Source organism: Drosophila miranda, chromosome XL (assembly GCF_003369915.1).
Source record: "Drosophila miranda strain MSH22 chromosome XL, D.miranda_PacBio2.1, whole genome shotgun sequence".
Lineage (NCBI taxonomy): Eukaryota > Metazoa > Arthropoda > Insecta > Diptera > Drosophilidae > Drosophila > Drosophila miranda.
The window spans coordinates 4,711,660-4,728,177 of record NC_046673.1 but is presented as its reverse complement, the minus strand read 5'-3'; the positions used below and the strand labels follow the sequence as shown (position 1 = coordinate 4,728,177).

Below are 16,518 nucleotides of genomic sequence, written 5' to 3'. Positions count from 1 at the left end.
GCAACAATTGCTGAGTTTTCGCCACACCAAGAAACGTTCTGCATTTGGAAGGAAAAATTCGACATACATTTGTGCGAATTGAATGTGAAAGAGGAAAACACAAAAAAGGCAGTTTTGTTGAAGTCGATCGGTACAGCGGCTTACACTGTACTACATAGTTTGTGCAATCCGGTATCACCCGTATCAAAAGCATACAAAGAATTATGTGAAATTTTAAAAACACACTACACACCACCTACACTCATATTCAGAGAAAGAAAAAAATTTCACATGTCCACAAAAAGTGAAGATGAGACTGTAGCGGAGTGGTATGCTCGAGTTAAACAATTGGCATTGGAATGCAAATTTGGCTCAAATCTGGAAGCGTTTGTATTAAACCAATTTGTGATGAGCCTTCCCAACCCTATATATGAAAGAATATGTGAAGAAGACGAAAATCTAACTCTGGCTGATGCACTCAAGAAGGCGATGATCATGGAGATCAGCACAAGGAAGACAGAACACAACGTCAACTACATGCATCAAAAGAACGGGACTAGTCAATGGCAGAGGCAAAGAGGCGAGAACAGAGATCAAGCAAAGAGCAACGGCAGAAGTCATTTCAAGGGCAACCGAAACGTGAGTTACAGAGGCGGCAGAAGCGACGGTGACGGCGACGGCGAAAACGACTGCGACGCTGGCAGAGAAAAGAAGCAGCAGCCATGCACACACTGTGGCTGGCGAAATCATAACTCAAACAATTGCAAGTATAAGGCATGCAAATGTCACAGCTGTGGAAAAATAGATCACTTGGCGAGCATTTGTAAAAATAAATCAAAAAAATCCGTAAATTATGTATCTCAAACAAAACATGACACCTATTCTGATAATAATTTTGATAATGATAATTATAACTTTTCTATCTATAGCGTTGATACAACCTCAACTAATGGAGTATATTATTTACCTGTAAAAATTGATGGAAACATAACGAAAATTGCTTGCGACACTGGTGCACCGTGCACATTGGTTCCAAAAACATTTTACGAAAGCTTAAATACCAGCAGACCACTTAGAAAATGTCTAGTTCCATATGTAGATTACAATGGAGATTCAATCAAAGTTATTGGTGAGTACGATGCAACGATCGAATATCGAGGTCTAAAAAAACAAATTGTTGTTGTTGTAACCAATGCAGTGAGTCCACCTTTGCTAGGTAGAACATTTTTGAGAGCTTTTAATTTTGAGTTATTGCAGGTGAACAATGTGTACGTAAATGAACCAAATTCTGTAATTACAGAACAGATTAAATCGGAGTTTGCTGAAGTTTTTGAGCCTCGTTTAGGTTCATATACTACGAATACGATATCGTTACTATTAAAAGAAGATGCAAAACCAATATTTTTCAAGCCTAGGTCAGTACCATTAGCATGGAAAGAAAAGATTGAAGTGCAGTTACGAAAATTCATAGATGATGGAATTTTAGAGCAAGTTGTTAGTTCTGAATGGGCAACACCTTTGGTACCGATTTTAAAACCAAACGGTGACATACGAATTTGTGGTGACTATAAGGTTACATTAAGCCGGTCTTTGTTTTTGTTTTTATTTATTTATTAAATTAACAAATTATCTGTTAATAATGGTACTTAGTTACTAAAGGCAGAAAAAGATAAGTTAAAAATTAGCTAAATTTAAATGATTATAAATATTGCATGCAATTAGTTTAAGAGACAGTTCAGGGGATAGGGTTAGACAGAGGGAGTTATAATTATGGCATAAAACCCTAAAAGGTTCATGATCAGCATAATTAGACCTACATATGGGTAGACGGATAGGCCTAAAAGTACGGGTAGGTCTGGATGGAACGGCCAAGTCAATCTGACCCAAGAGAGTTTGGGAGTCAACAGTCCCAAGAAGGAGCTTGTGCACGAACATTACGCCATTGCATATTCTGCGATGGTGCAACGACGGCAGGTCAATAAGATTTAGCCTAGACCGGTAGGGTGGCAAGATTCTACCCGAGTCCCAGTTAAAGTTCCGAAGGGCAAAAATTAAAAATTGCTTTTGCACGGATTCAATAACAGCCTGCTGCTCTTTATACTGCGGGCTCCACACACAAGAACAATACTCCAATATAGGACGTACTAACGAGATGTACAGTTGTTTCGTAACGTACGGGTCGTCAAACTCCTTGGACCAACGCTTGATGAACGCTAAAACACCCTTAGCTTTATTTACAGTTGCAGCTATATGGGTGTTGAAACACATCTTATGATCAAAAAGGACTCCGAGGTCATTTGAACTCGAAATTCGCTCAAGGACATGATTTCCTAGAACATATGAGACAAAATGAGGAGCGCGACGGTAAAATGTCATAAGTTTGCATTTGGAAAGGTTCAGAAAAAGAAGATTAGTTGAACACCACAATAGTAGTTCACTTAGATCAAGTTGAAGGCGTGTGTGCAAATACCAATCAGAGTAAGAAAGACAGATTTTGACATCATCAGCATACATTAGTGTAGTAGAGTATGTTATAACTTGAGGAAGGTCGTTCACAAATAAAATAAACAGAAGCGGGCCCAGATGACTTCCCTGTGGCACACCTGAAGTAACATTAACAGTATTTGACAACACGTTAGAAAACAAAACACGTTGAGTACGGTTAGAGAGATAGGACAAAATCCAATCTAGAAGATTCGTTGGGAACCCTAATAAGGAGAGCTTTTGAATAAGCAGAGCATGGTTCACAGAATCGAATGCCTTGCTGAAGTCCGTAAAAACTACATCCGTCTGCAAACCAATTTGAAAACCACGGTGGATTAGGTTAGAAAACTCAAGAAGGTTAGTCGATGTTGAACGATGTCTGAAAAAACCGTGTTGCGACGGAGATATCAAGCTGCAACAAAGATGTTGCAGTTGCCGGGTGACCAGGAACTCAAGAAGCTTCGGGATGGCGGAAAGCTTTGCGATACCACGATAGTTTTCAATGTTTGATCTTGAACCTTTTTTGTGAAGCGGAATGATGTAGGACTCATTCCAAATTACTGGGAGACAAGACTGTTCCAAGGAGAGGTTGAAGAGAAAGGTCAAGGGCTTGCAAAGGGACTGGGCACAGTGTTTTAAGATGCAACTTGGTACCTTATCTGGACCCGCAGAAAACGATATGTCCATAGATGACAAACCTTCAAGAACAACGCTTTCCTCGAAAAAGGGCAGAAAAATACTGTTAGCTTGAGGTAGCTGGTACGGATACGGAGTGGATGCGTTGTAAATATGAGACGAGTACGTTGTTTGGAAAAAGTTAGCGAATAAATTTGCAATACCAACAGCAGAAGCTTCTGTTTTGTTCTGGTAATGAAGGGATGGAGGAAAAACGTTTGACTTGCGCTTAGAATTAACGAACGAATAGAATTTTTTAGGATCACTACGAAAATTACTACTACATTGTGAAAGGTAATGATTATAACACTGACTATTGACGGCAAGGAACAGAGAGCGAGCGGAGGAGTATAGAGCTAAGGCCAACGTGGAGCCCGACTTCTGGTACTTTTTATAGAGCCGGGATTTATTATTTTTTAAGTATGACAAATACTTGGAGAACCAGGGAGGCTTGGACGATACAGGTACAGTGATATCTGGAACAAACGTTCGACGTAAAGTATCCACTACCTCGAATAGACGACATTTTTGCAGCGCTTGAAGGGGGTACACTGTATTCAAAACTTGACCTGTCAAATGCTTACAATCAGCTAAATTTAGATGAGCAATCTCAAAATTTGTGTACTTGGAGCACACATATTGGACTATTGAAAGTTAAACGCTTACCATTTGGTATTAAAACTGCAGCAGCTATTTTTCAAAAAACAATGGAAGGGTTGTTTCAGGGTATGCGAGGAGTTGTGGTTTATCAAGATGACATAACAGTTACAGGACGAGATCTTCAAGAACATATTTCAAACCTAAAAGCTGTACTTAGAAAACTGAAATCAGTTGGACTTAAATTAAATGACAAGAAATGTGAGTTCTTTAAATCCAAAATTTGTTACCTAGGATTTTCAATTGACAGGATAGGACTGAGCAAAAACAATGATAGAGTTGCGAGTGTATTGTTTGCACCGGCTCCGGAAAACGTATCACAGCTTAGAGCTTTCATAGGCATGGTAAATTATTATTCAAAGTTTATCAATAATTTCGCTCAGATAATGAGTCCTTTATATGCATTATTAAAGAAAAATACAAAATTTAATTGGACACGCGAATGTCAGAGTGCATATGAAGAGGTAAAGAAAGAAGTAACTTCTGAACAAGTTTTAGTTCACTACAACCCAGATCAACCGTTAGTATTAACGACTGATGCTAGCAGTCATGCAGTTTCAGGTGTTTTATCACATAAATGCAATGAAGATATCAAACCAATAGCATTTGTATCAAGAGCATTATCCAAAAGCGAGCATAATTACAGTACAATCGAGAAAGAGGCCCTGGCTATAGTGTTCTGTGTGAGTAAATTAAGACAGTATCTTTTAGGAAACAAGTTCATCCTTCGAACAGATCACAAACCATTACTAAGCATATTTGGAGACCTGAAAGGACTTCCATTGATGGCCTCTGCACGAATGCAAAGATGGGCACTGACTTTGTCAGGTTTTCAATATACAGTTGAACACATAAAGGGGACCTTAAATATAACAGATGGACTCTCAAGAATGCCTCAATGGGAAACGGCTGTACCAAACGAAGACTATAATTACATACATTTTATACAGTCCGAAAAGGTGTTCAAAATTAGCTTCAAAGAAATAGCTCGTGAAACACGACGTGACCCAATATTATCAAAAGTTTGTGAGGCAATTAACACTGGTTCGAAGACAAGATTAAAAGGCAGCGAGTTTTCTGCCTACATCTCTAAAACAAATGAACTTTCAGTGGAATATGATTGTATCTTATGGGGACACAGAGTAGTAATTCCAACCAAACTGAGACAAGCTATTTTAGCAGAATTTCATGCATCGCATTTGGGAATAGTAAAAACCAAAATGTTAGCACGTTCTTATGTGTGGTGGCCTTGCATGGATTCTGAAATTGAGAAATTAATTCGAGATTGTATTCCTTGTCAGGAACTACAATCAAGTCCAGAAAAGAGTCTGTTAATACCGTGGAAATCCACAGGAAAGGCTTGGAGTCGAGTACACATAGACTTTGCAGGACCAATTAGAGGTTTTCATTTATTGGTTATTATAGATTCTTATACAAAATGGGCAGAAGTATTCAAAACGAAGGAAATAACTTCATTGTTTACTATCAACAAGCTTAGAGAAGTATTTTGTCGATATGGTTTACCAGACGTGTTAGTTAGTGACAATGGACGACAGTTTACTTCTGATGAATTTAAAACGTTTATGAAAAACAATGGTGTTAATCACATTTTTACTGCTCCAGGACATCCAGCGACTAATGGTCAAGCAGAAAATTTTGTAAAGACTGTTAAGAAATCACTATATGCAAACATAAAGGCTAATGAAAGACAAGATTTTAATACAATTTTAAATAGATTTTTGATCGATTACCGAAATACGATTCATTGTACTACGGGCGAATCTCCTGCTAAATTATTTTTTGGTCGTACACTAAAAACAAGATTTTCGTTGTTAAAACCACCTACGGTCGAAAGCATAATAAATAAAAAACAGACTGAGTGTGTTGTAAATCACAAAGGTAGACGAAGCACAGAAATTTTAAAGGGTCAAAAAGTTATGGTTAGGGACTACAAAAATCCTAACAAAGCAAGCTGGACTCAGGCAACTGTAAAACAACAACTGGGCCCGCGTTCGTATTGTTGTATTTTGGCGAACAATAACAGAGAAATAAAACGTCACCTGGATCAAATTAGAAACCAAAGCACTAACAATCATACATCGCCTAATGCGAAAACACCTGATGTCGAAAGCAATTGTTCAGTAGATGACAATTCCAAAACCAACAATGAACAAATAGTTTCTCAACCAACACCCACCAGGAGAGAGTTGAGACCACGTGAGGCAGGGAAGGTAGTAAAGCGTATTTAACAATAAAATAATATAAAGAAAGGAATTATGAAATCAAATTATGTACAAATTAAACACTGAAACAAATACTAAACAGATTAAGAAGAAAGAAAAATACGAAATCACATAAATTTTATATACGCTAATTAGATTAAGTACACAAATCAAATTGTTATAAGAAAATAGATTTGTAAATGACATGTATATTAAACATCTAAGGAGAGGCGTGTTAGGTATTATATTAATATCTATATACGGTCACACCATCCAAGGGATATAGAATAAAAGAGAATCTTGAAGACAACGCGTGCTTAAGTCTGAGTGTCAATACACTACAGAAATAGTGGCGTAATCCAATATACGAGTATACCTATGAAAGACGACTTCAATGTTTTGCACTGGTGGAATAAAAACCAATCGCAGCTCCGAATATTATATAAATAAATCTGCAAAATATTTGCAACACCAGCATGGTCAGCTTCCTCCGAAAGAGTGTTTTCCCTAGCAAGGAACTTAATTTGTGAAAAAAGAAACTCCATATCAGGCAACGTCGACATGGACAGAACTTTCTCTAAAAATATCCCTAAAATCTCCCGAGAGAACTACCCCCAGAACTTTCCTTCAGTTGCAACATATTAGTTCTGGTTACTGCAGTAACCGATTACTGGCCGATTTTCTGGCCTCGTATTTGTCGGAAACCGAGCATCCCACAACTTCGATTCATGGCGATCGACTACAGAGTCAGCGCGAACAAGCTCTGCGCGACTTTAAGACTGGCAAGATGAAAGTGCTCATTGCCACATCGGTTGCTTCTCGTGGTCTAGATATTAAGAACGTCAAGCATGTCGTTATCTACGATATGCCCAAGACCATTGATGACTATGTTCATCGTATTGGACGCACCGGGCGTGTGGGAAATTATGGTCGGGCCACTTCGTTCTTTGATCCCGAGCAGGATTCGGGCGTGGCCACAGATCTGGTGAAAATTCTTGAGGGATCTGAGCAGGTAGTGCCCGATTTTCTACGCGTTTTGAGTGGCCATGGCGGTTGCGGGGCCCAGTTTGGTGGCTATGATGTTCGCGGAAGTGGAAATATCATCCAGGAAGCTTCAACTGTAGAAGATGAACAGGAATGGGACTAGGTCGCTCTGACTAAAAAAAAAACCATTGACTAAAATAAGGCTTATATATAGAAGTAATATATATGTACATATATATGTAAAGGACAGTGTATCAAGCAGTTAGCACTATCCCATCTAAATTAACATTTGAACTTAAGATACCATCGATAAGACCTAACCGATATAACCAGACTTAACCGATGTTTAAAAGACCTAACCGATAAGGGGCTATCGATACGGGAGTCGGTTGTTGGAAGTAGAAGCAGAAAGTTGAACAAAAAGTCGGAAGAACAGACTCATTAATTGCACATCTTAAATCATACACTTTGTATTTTTTTTCGAAAAACACTATTAATAAACGATACATTATTATTAATCTTACATATATATAGTGACATATCTATAGTCCATGCTCCGCATACCCTTGTCTATGTCTATTACCCTGCACCCACAATACTATAAACAATACGACACCCTCAGCTTCGAACCCTCATAAACAATCTCACGCTCGAAATGGACCACGCGTAGCCGATTGCAGGCAATGTAAACAAACACCCTAAACTGGAAGATGAACATAAAACAATAGATGCCGCACTAGAATCCAGCCGCACCAGAATCACGCCACTCTTCAGAGATCAATTACTAATCGATTCTCAAGAATCACACCATCCTAGCTGACCAATCAGAGGCCCTATTCTCAGCCACCCCCAAGTAATGCAACACCGCTCATACGCAGCGGAAGCCTTTCATCAAAAGCCGCCTTTCCCACATATCGATCGAGTCACGTACTCCATCTCCGAAGCCGAAGTCGAAGCCAACGCCTACGAATCCAAATCCGAATCCCAAACAGAGCATCATAATATAAATAGTCTACATCTAAGAAGCCAACTCAGTTCTGTTCAAGACAAACGTCAATCGCGACACCGTCGGAGAATTCAACCAAAGTTAATTCCGTTCAAGACATCAGACCTCAGTCATCGTCGGGGAAATAACTAACCAATGTACGCTAAGTTAAAGTGAAAGAATAAAACCTTTTTTAAAACTTAAAGTGAAGTGTCGCATATTTAACTATATATATGAAGCCTTTATAAACATTAATTGCCCTGCATAAGTTGGCATATTTTCAAATAAAAGAATAATTCATATATGATCAATAAAGACAGGAACATACCACGTCAATAATCGAAGGCGAGGGACTCCAAGAAGGAGGACAAAGCTGGCAAGAAAAAGGAGAATGTTTCAGAGACAACTCCAAAGGAGAAACGGGGGAGTTCAAAACCGAACATAGGACCTCAGAGTAAGGTAGGCAGCCGCGTTACGATGACACCGAAATTGACGCAGGATTTGACCAAAGCTGACGAGAAAAAGAATGATCCAGGGATACCGTCCACCCAAGCTGACGTGACAATAAAAAGAAAGGTTCAACGGTTAACGAGGACATGGCAAATCTCCTGATCAGTGATTTGTTTGTGATGCGGGACCGCAGCCGCAAACCGTAGGCCGCATTCCACCGCAACTCGCATGAGTACCAATACGCGAGGGAGTGGCTTAATAATCTGACAAATATGAAGTGCGACACGGTGTCCAAGGCGCGCATGCGCAACGCAAGAAGCGCCTCAACGGGATTTTTAAGCAGATACCCCAGAAAACTGGTGAGGATGGACTTTTCGGACACCACGAATCATGCGTCGAGGCTATAGTTTGGCCTCGAGGCCATGGGACTGAAGACTGGTGCTCCGAGTGTGGCACAGAAAGTGTGCCGATGATGCTGGCAGACCCGAAGGTTGGAAAAATTTGCGAAAAAAGTCCCAAAATGAACTAAGCGCACGTCTTTTATAGGCTGCAATGTCGCAGTAGCCATTCTGCTGCGTCGCTGCGACTGCGCATTCGTCTTATTTACTGGCGACAATGAAGACTTCGGGTCTGGCGTTCGGGTACTGACGCGTCATCATGAGCCACACGAAGAGAGAACATTTTTGCACACAATATATTGTGAACGTTAACGTTCCCCCTCGTTTTTATACCCGATACTCAAAATGAGTATTGGGGTATATTAGATTTGTGGTAAAAATGGATGTGTGTAACGTCCAGAAGGAATCGTTTCCGACCCCATAAAGTATATATATTCTTGATCAGCATCAATAGCCGAGTCGATTGGGCCCTGTCTGTCTGTCCGTCTGTCCGTCTGTCCGTCCGTCCGTCTGTCCGTCTGTCCGTCCCCTTCAGCGCCTAGTGCTCAAAGACTATAAGAGCTAGAGCAACGATGTTTTGGATCCAGACTTCTGTGATATGTCACTGCTACAAAAATATTTCAAAACTTCGCCCCGCCCACTTCCGCCCCCACAAAGGACGAAAATCTGTGGCATCCACAATTTTAAAGATATGAGAAAAACAAAAACGTAGAATTGTAGAGAATGACCATATCTTTAAGACTGCGGAATCTGAATTGGATCGTATTATTATTATAGCCAGCATCAAGAAAACAATTTCATTTTTTCTCGCCCTGTCTCTCTCTAACACACACGTAGCATAGGCGGCTTTGCTTAGAGTAAAACATTAGCGCCTAGAACTCAGAGACTATAAAAGCTAGAGCAACCAAATTTGGTATCCACACTCCTAGTGTATCGGACCGAGACGAGTTTGTTTCAAAATTTCGCCACACCCCCTTCCGCCCCCGCAAAGGACGAAAATCTGGGGATATTCAAAAATCTCAGAGACTATTAAGGCTAGAGTAACCAAATTTGGTATCCGCACTTCTGTTAGATCTTACTATAAAACGTGTATCTCAAAATTTCGCCCCACCCCCTTCCGCCCACACAAAGAACGAAAATCTGTTGCATCCACAATATTGCACATTCGAGAAAACTAAAAACGCAGAATCATAGATAATGACCATATCTATCAGATTGCTGAATCTGGATCAGATCAAATCATTTTTATAGCCAATAGGAACAAATCAGCAACTCACAACGTTCCCCCTCGTTGGTTATGTTATTGTAATATTTATACTTATTTGCGAATTTTCTGCAAACTGAAGAGACATGGATATGGATGTATGTATATATGTATATATTTTGTAATAATACGAATTTAGCTTAACCACTAACAATGAGTTAATATTTTCCGCACTTAAAGAGCAACGTTTTTCATTCAAAATATAATGAAGTGCTGAAAAGGCTCTTTCGACCGATACCTGAGTGGCCGGTGTAGCCAGCACCACCTGTGCGAGCGAATTCAAGTGTGGTGATCTTAGCTTCATGTCGTTAAAAAGCTGCAATATATCGGCATTTAATGGTAAACGGCCATTGATCATAGCAAAGTTCTCCACATCAGTAAAAATTTTGGAAAGTTGTTCAGGAACAGGCTCATTTTGGGTTTGGGACAGTGTCTGACACAATTCACGAAGGCAAGTGATCGTTGCCACAGCCACCACACGTACAAGCACGCATACATACGCAAAAGACACTTTTTTCGTTCGCTCGCGACAAGATGCTCAGTGAAAAACAGGAACAAAAAAAAGTGAAAAAATCGGTCTTTGCTTGAGCGAAGAGCGAGTTGAGCAAAAACAGATTTGATCGGGTCTTTTCAGTCCCTTTTCTCAATGTGTTCGTCAATGAGAGGTTTTTATCAGACACGCCGAAAGTGTCAACAGTTATTTGCGAGCTATGCAAAGAAGTGATCCGTGCAATGGTCCCATTCTCGAATCCGAGGGACCAAGACGCTGTATTATGGATTACAAAATTAGAGCGCGCTTGCTCTGCTGTTGATGAAAGTGACGCCTACAAGCTACGATGCGCACGCTTATTAATGGCACCAAATTCAGAGGCGGACACATTCATGCGGCTCGACTTTCAGAAAACTATGACCAATTTAAAACCAACTTTCTGAAAACATTTGATAAGGCATGTTTGACAACTCAATTAGTGATGCAACTTCAGAAAACTTTCTACATTCCGGCAAAAACATCCGTTATGGGGTACATTTTGCAGATGCAAGAGTTGGCGTTGTGTGAAAGTGTATGTGAGATTGAAGCAGTCCACTTTATCATCGATGGTTTCCGCGACACGTCGCCAGCCATCGCCTTGCTCTATGGAGCGAAAACTATCAACGAGCTTAAGGAATTATCTCATCGATATGCGGACTTAAGAGCAAAAAACAAACCAAAATGGAACTCATCGACTATCTCTTCAGCTTCAACTTCAGCACAATCTTCATTAACATCGAATGGTGAGACGCGATGCTACAATTGTTCGTTGTTTGAACACTACGCTTCAGATTGCAAGGCTCCCAAACGTGCGAAGGGGTCCTGCTTCCGTTGCGGCTCTCTCAGCCACACTATAAAGACGTGCCCGGAGAAAAAGTACACCAAATCAGCAATGGAACCAAAACCATAGAACACTTTGTTGTCTTGAGTACGTCTCCTAGCAGAATATAGATCAGAAAATAGGTTAAGCAAGTGTCTGTTTTGTTACACTAGTATAGAATTTTTGGGATTCACATTAAGCATAGATGGAATTAAGCCAAATAATGATCACATCACGACAATTAAGCACCTTCCGAAACCAACTAATTCCGCAGATATGCAAAAATGTTTAGGACTCTTTTCTTATTTCAGGAGATTTATTCCGGGTTACTCGAAAGTTGCCAAGCCAATGAAAGCACTATAGGGAAATTTGAGCTAGACGACAAATGTGTGACAATATTTAATTATCTCTGTGAGAGACTGGCCTCAGCACCAGTTCTAGCCCTGTATAGTCCGACTAAGAAAACAAAATTGCATTGTGACGCTAGTTTCGAAGGGTTTGGAAGAATTCTATTACAAAAACAGGATGATAACAAATTTCATACAATCTCATATTTTTCTCAAGCAACAACACCAGCAGAAAGTTGGTATCATAGTTATGAATTAGAAACTCTAACCATAATCTACTCATTGAATAAATTTAAGATTTACCTTGAAGGAATACCGTTCCGAATAATAACCGATTTTAATGCCCTTACTCTAACCTTACGTAAGAAAACTGTAAATTCAAAAATTGCTAGATGGGCCCTTGAACTTGAAAATTATGACTGCACAGTAAATCATCGAAGTGGTAAGTACATGACCCATGCCGATGGCCTAAGTAGACACCACACAATAAGTCCAGGATTCAGTTACGACCCAAAAGTTTAAGTTGGGGAACACAAAAATATGGATCAAATAGTTTCAGTTATAGATATAGAAAATAGAGATAGCACTATAATTCAATTGAAGGATAAGTTAGAAAGAGAACCAGTGAAAAATGTTGTATTAGAAGATGGTATTTTTTATAGAAAAGATGCTGATTTCGAATTGCTTTATGTTCCGTCAGAAATGGAAAATAATTTAATAAGAACTGTTCACGAAAAATTGTGCCACTTGGGAGTTTAAAAATGTGTAACCGAGATTTAGAATCATTATTGGTTTCCGAATATGACCGCTGTAAGAAAGTTCTCAGGCCGAGGTTCAGCTGCTCAGTCTGTCCAGGGCCCGGTCCTTCCCCACAGCAAAATTGGTTGTGTGAGGACCTAAGGGGAGAGCCGTTCGTGGCGAAAGCGCACCCGTGGGGTTGATCGTGGGACGGTCGGGCCTGGCGCGGCCACGAGGCGTGGGTGAACCCATGCTTGGGAGCTGCAGAAATGTGCGTCGGGGGGTCTTGCGTGGCGGGGGAAGGGGATCGGAAGGGTTTGGGAGAGGGGAGCTTAGTTTAGCAGCTGCCGCATGATCCACGACTCACATCCACTTCGCTGGGCCCCCAGGGAAAAGGGAAAAGAGGGAGAGGGGGTGAGTGATTCCTAAGGGAGAATGTTCTGAAACAGGTGGATTGAATTTGGGGTCTTTATTGCTTTCGGATCGTCATTTCCCTACTTAAAACCATGCGCCTGCAACGGTTAAATAACGACAAAGAGAATAGACAAAATGTGGATATATGTAGTGGACAACGGTTAGTAGGACTGATGTTTTCCTCAGAGGTCGACCAGCACGCTATCATTCCGGCTACTGTCTCGTCGGCAAAAGGGTGGTGTTCTTTTTATTTGTCTATTCTGAGACCTACGATACTTGTTTTTATATTAAAAGAGCGTGCAAGAAACTTAACGACATGTACAAGTACAATTCCAGAACCGGAGAGAAACAAAACTTTTGGCCATTAGACTTCACTTACACATATGCACACGCACGCGACACGAACGGATAAGAAGTCGTCCTCAGCTGGAATGAAGGACCACGCCCACCCTTCCTTGGTCATAATCTGCCATCTTCCTCTATTCTTTATGACCCCTTTTCTTTAGGGCTCGCTACTACAGGGGCTGGGTATCGGAAATCAAGATCAACGTTTAAGGAGACATTATAAATTTATTCATTAATAGCTAAAATTTAAATACATTACTAGCACTTAGTAACCTCTCCAAATATTTTCAATTTCCCTTAACTTAACTCCCCTGCGCTTAAACTTGGTTTTATTTTTATTCTTCGAAACTCAAAGATTGGCCTTGCTGCGTCAGCAGCTGATCCCCTCTCTCAAACTTAAACGCTCGATTGACGGCTCGACAGACGTACAAAGTAACCGCATTTCTTTTTCGTTTCTCCCCAATAGAACAAGTGTGTTTTAGCCAATTGTCATCATCGGCAGAACCGATTATTAAAATGAGTTCGCTTTATGGTTTTATTTACTCACTGTTTCTTTTGTAGTGTTGCGGTCCATCGGCGAAAGCGCTTTCTCGATGCCAGCTGATAAATCTTCGTGAGGGATCAAGAGTTTTTTATTTATTTATTTTTTTTGTTGTACCTGTATGTGTAAACTGGCACTTGCACTCACACTCGCCCTAGGAGAGCACAACGAAATCCCCCTTACCCCTTTGCAGTGGAATTAATAGGTATGTTTTTTTTTTGTCTTTAGCTTATTATAAATTCATTAATTTACTCATTTGCTCTACTTCCTCTTCCTATTCTTTTCTCCTTTCCCGCCCAGTCGCACTCTCTCTCCTTCTGCGTTCGACCGAAAATTTGAGCCGATCCCGCTACCTTTTCGTCAACTCGCTCTGGCTTTTCGGTTTCGGTTCAACCACTGGAGTTCTATGACACTGCGGCACTGAGACGAAGGGTTCTTCCGTTTACAAAAAAAAGTTTGATCGAAAATTGGTTTTCGTTTTCTTTTGATCTGCTCGCGATACACGACGTGCTGCTTCCCAACGGCTGCTTCTTCAGCTAGTTAGGCCAGCCTTGGTCGAATTATTCTCGTCTCTGCTTCGCTCTAGCTTCCCCTTGTTTATGGTTCCCCTCTGCTTTGCATTCCCCTTGCCAGGTGCATTTATGTTGAAGCGGTGCTCTTTGCTTTGAGATTTAACTGCGGCTGGGGTGCCAAACCTAAGGGGTAGCAAAAGTTCCGACTGCTTTAATACATGTACTGCTGCGACGCTGCAAAGCTCTCCTCCACTTACCCGCGGATCTGCCACAATTTAGCAGTGGAATTTCTTTGCTGACTGCTTTTCTTTCTCTTTCTAGCAAGCTCGCGCACTTTTCCGAATCTAAGCAAAAATTTTCCTTTACTCTTCACACTTCACTTCAAACCGCTAGGTTGATCAACGTACCTTCCTGAGCTTCACTAGAAGCTACCAGTTGGCTCAGTGTCCAAGACGAAAAAGAGCGAATGCTATTCTGCCTCGACACTCGGACCCTACTTTCTCTGCTCGACCCTTCAACTGTCAACTTCCATTACTCTTTCCTCAGATACGATCCTTGACCTATAGGTGGGTTGGCGCGTTTATTTTTCTTTTTCTTCCACCCCCATTGCTGTTAGGACGCACAGATGTACCTGAATTTTGGTCTGCCGAGAAGCTATCCTATTCCCCGAGTGAATTTCCCCAAAGCTACAGGGCACTTTACAAATTCCCTGCCAAAATCAGACTTGGGGTAGCGAGACAGAGCTGTCACACGGCCGAAAGCACAAGGCTGATCCAACCCGTAGCTTAGGTGCCACTGCTGCCGCATGTCCTTCGCATGATACCTGCCAATACTTTTACCCTGTAAATCTTCTAGTTCATAGATAGAATTCCCTATCTTTTTCCGAACTCTCGCCTTCACAAATACCTTGCCAAGTTTTGCATTGTAACCAGCTGGGAAACTGCTTTGCTTAAAATTTCTCCTAAATACATCTTGTCCAACTTTATACGACACTTCCCGAGATCTTTTATCATACTGCCGCTGATTTCGCTCATTTTGCTTTTGCATGACCTCGCTGGCCTTTTTCCGGATTACCTCCAGCGAATCTTCTTTCGTAAAACTTGCTGCCCTGTCTTCCAGCAATTTTAACGACCTCAGAAGCGAATAAGTTTCTCCGGATGTGATCATCTGCTGCCCAAACACCATATAGTAAGGAGTAGCCCCTATCCCCGAATGGATTGCCGATCTTAAGGCGCAGCAAATGCTGCTCAGATGCTCACCCCAATCCTTCTGATCCGGTCGAACATATGCTCTAATGGCAGCGATAGTGGCAGGGCCGTCAACGTATGCTTTACTCTGTGAGTTCTCAATAGATGTTGGAACGCGTCTGCTCTAAACTGGGAGCCATTGTCTGAGAAAATGGTTTCCGGTACGCCAAACGTGTGGAACAGTTCCTCCTTGAGATATGTACCTTATTACCACCTCTGCTGTTAATTTCTTGACGGGCTTTAGAAAAACAAACTTCGAATAGTGATCTAGTACAATAAATATCCCAACATGTCCGCTTCGCGATCTTGGATATGGCCCCAGAAAGTCGATGTAGAGCCTTTGGAAAAACCTCTGTGATTCCGCCGGTATTCCAAAAGGAGGTCTTAATGTGGTGTTGGGTGGTTTTGTTGTTTTGCATTGACTGCAGGCATTTACATACATATGTGTGTCTTCACGTCATTCACCAGACCCGGCCAATAATAATAGCGCCTGAAACGCTTCAAAGTCTTATGCATCCCTCCATGGGAGGCCAAGGGCCATCAATTTGCAGTGGCTACGCAACGCCCGACGTCACGCTCAGACTGATTTTCTGTCTCTCTTGCACGCACTCTTTGTCGCGTCGCTTAATATTATCTCACAACTCACAACGTTCCCCCTCGTTTGTAATGTTTTTGAAAAAATTAATAAATAGCTTTAAAAACGTGTCCTGGAAACCACAAACTTTCTTGCTTTATTAACAATGAATCAATCTATGCACAAACAATTGTTTCATATAAATCGGTAAGTTGGTTAAAAAGCGGTTTGACTTTGGAAAATTGTTGAACCTATTCAGTTGAGCGGCACTGTAAGTATACAATAAATATATAACACAAAACCCACCCTTTTCTGCTATCTTGCAAAAGCAGAGAGAGAGAGACAGAGAGACA

General features: G+C 41.0%; 1 protein-coding gene across 1 annotated transcript; it reads left to right on the top strand.

The window, feature by feature from the left end:
- The first annotated feature begins 6,395 nt into the window (after positions 1-6,395).
- Positions 6,396-7,195, top strand: LOC117186875 (ATP-dependent RNA helicase vasa-like). The gene is made up of 2 exons (XM_033388157.1): positions 6,396-6,413; positions 6,649-7,195. The coding sequence occupies exons 1-2, from the start codon at positions 6,396-6,398 to the stop codon at positions 7,162-7,164; spliced, it is 534 nt and encodes a 177-aa protein (XP_033244048.1). The 3' UTR covers positions 7,165-7,195.
- Positions 7,196-16,518: the final 9,323 nt, after the last annotated feature.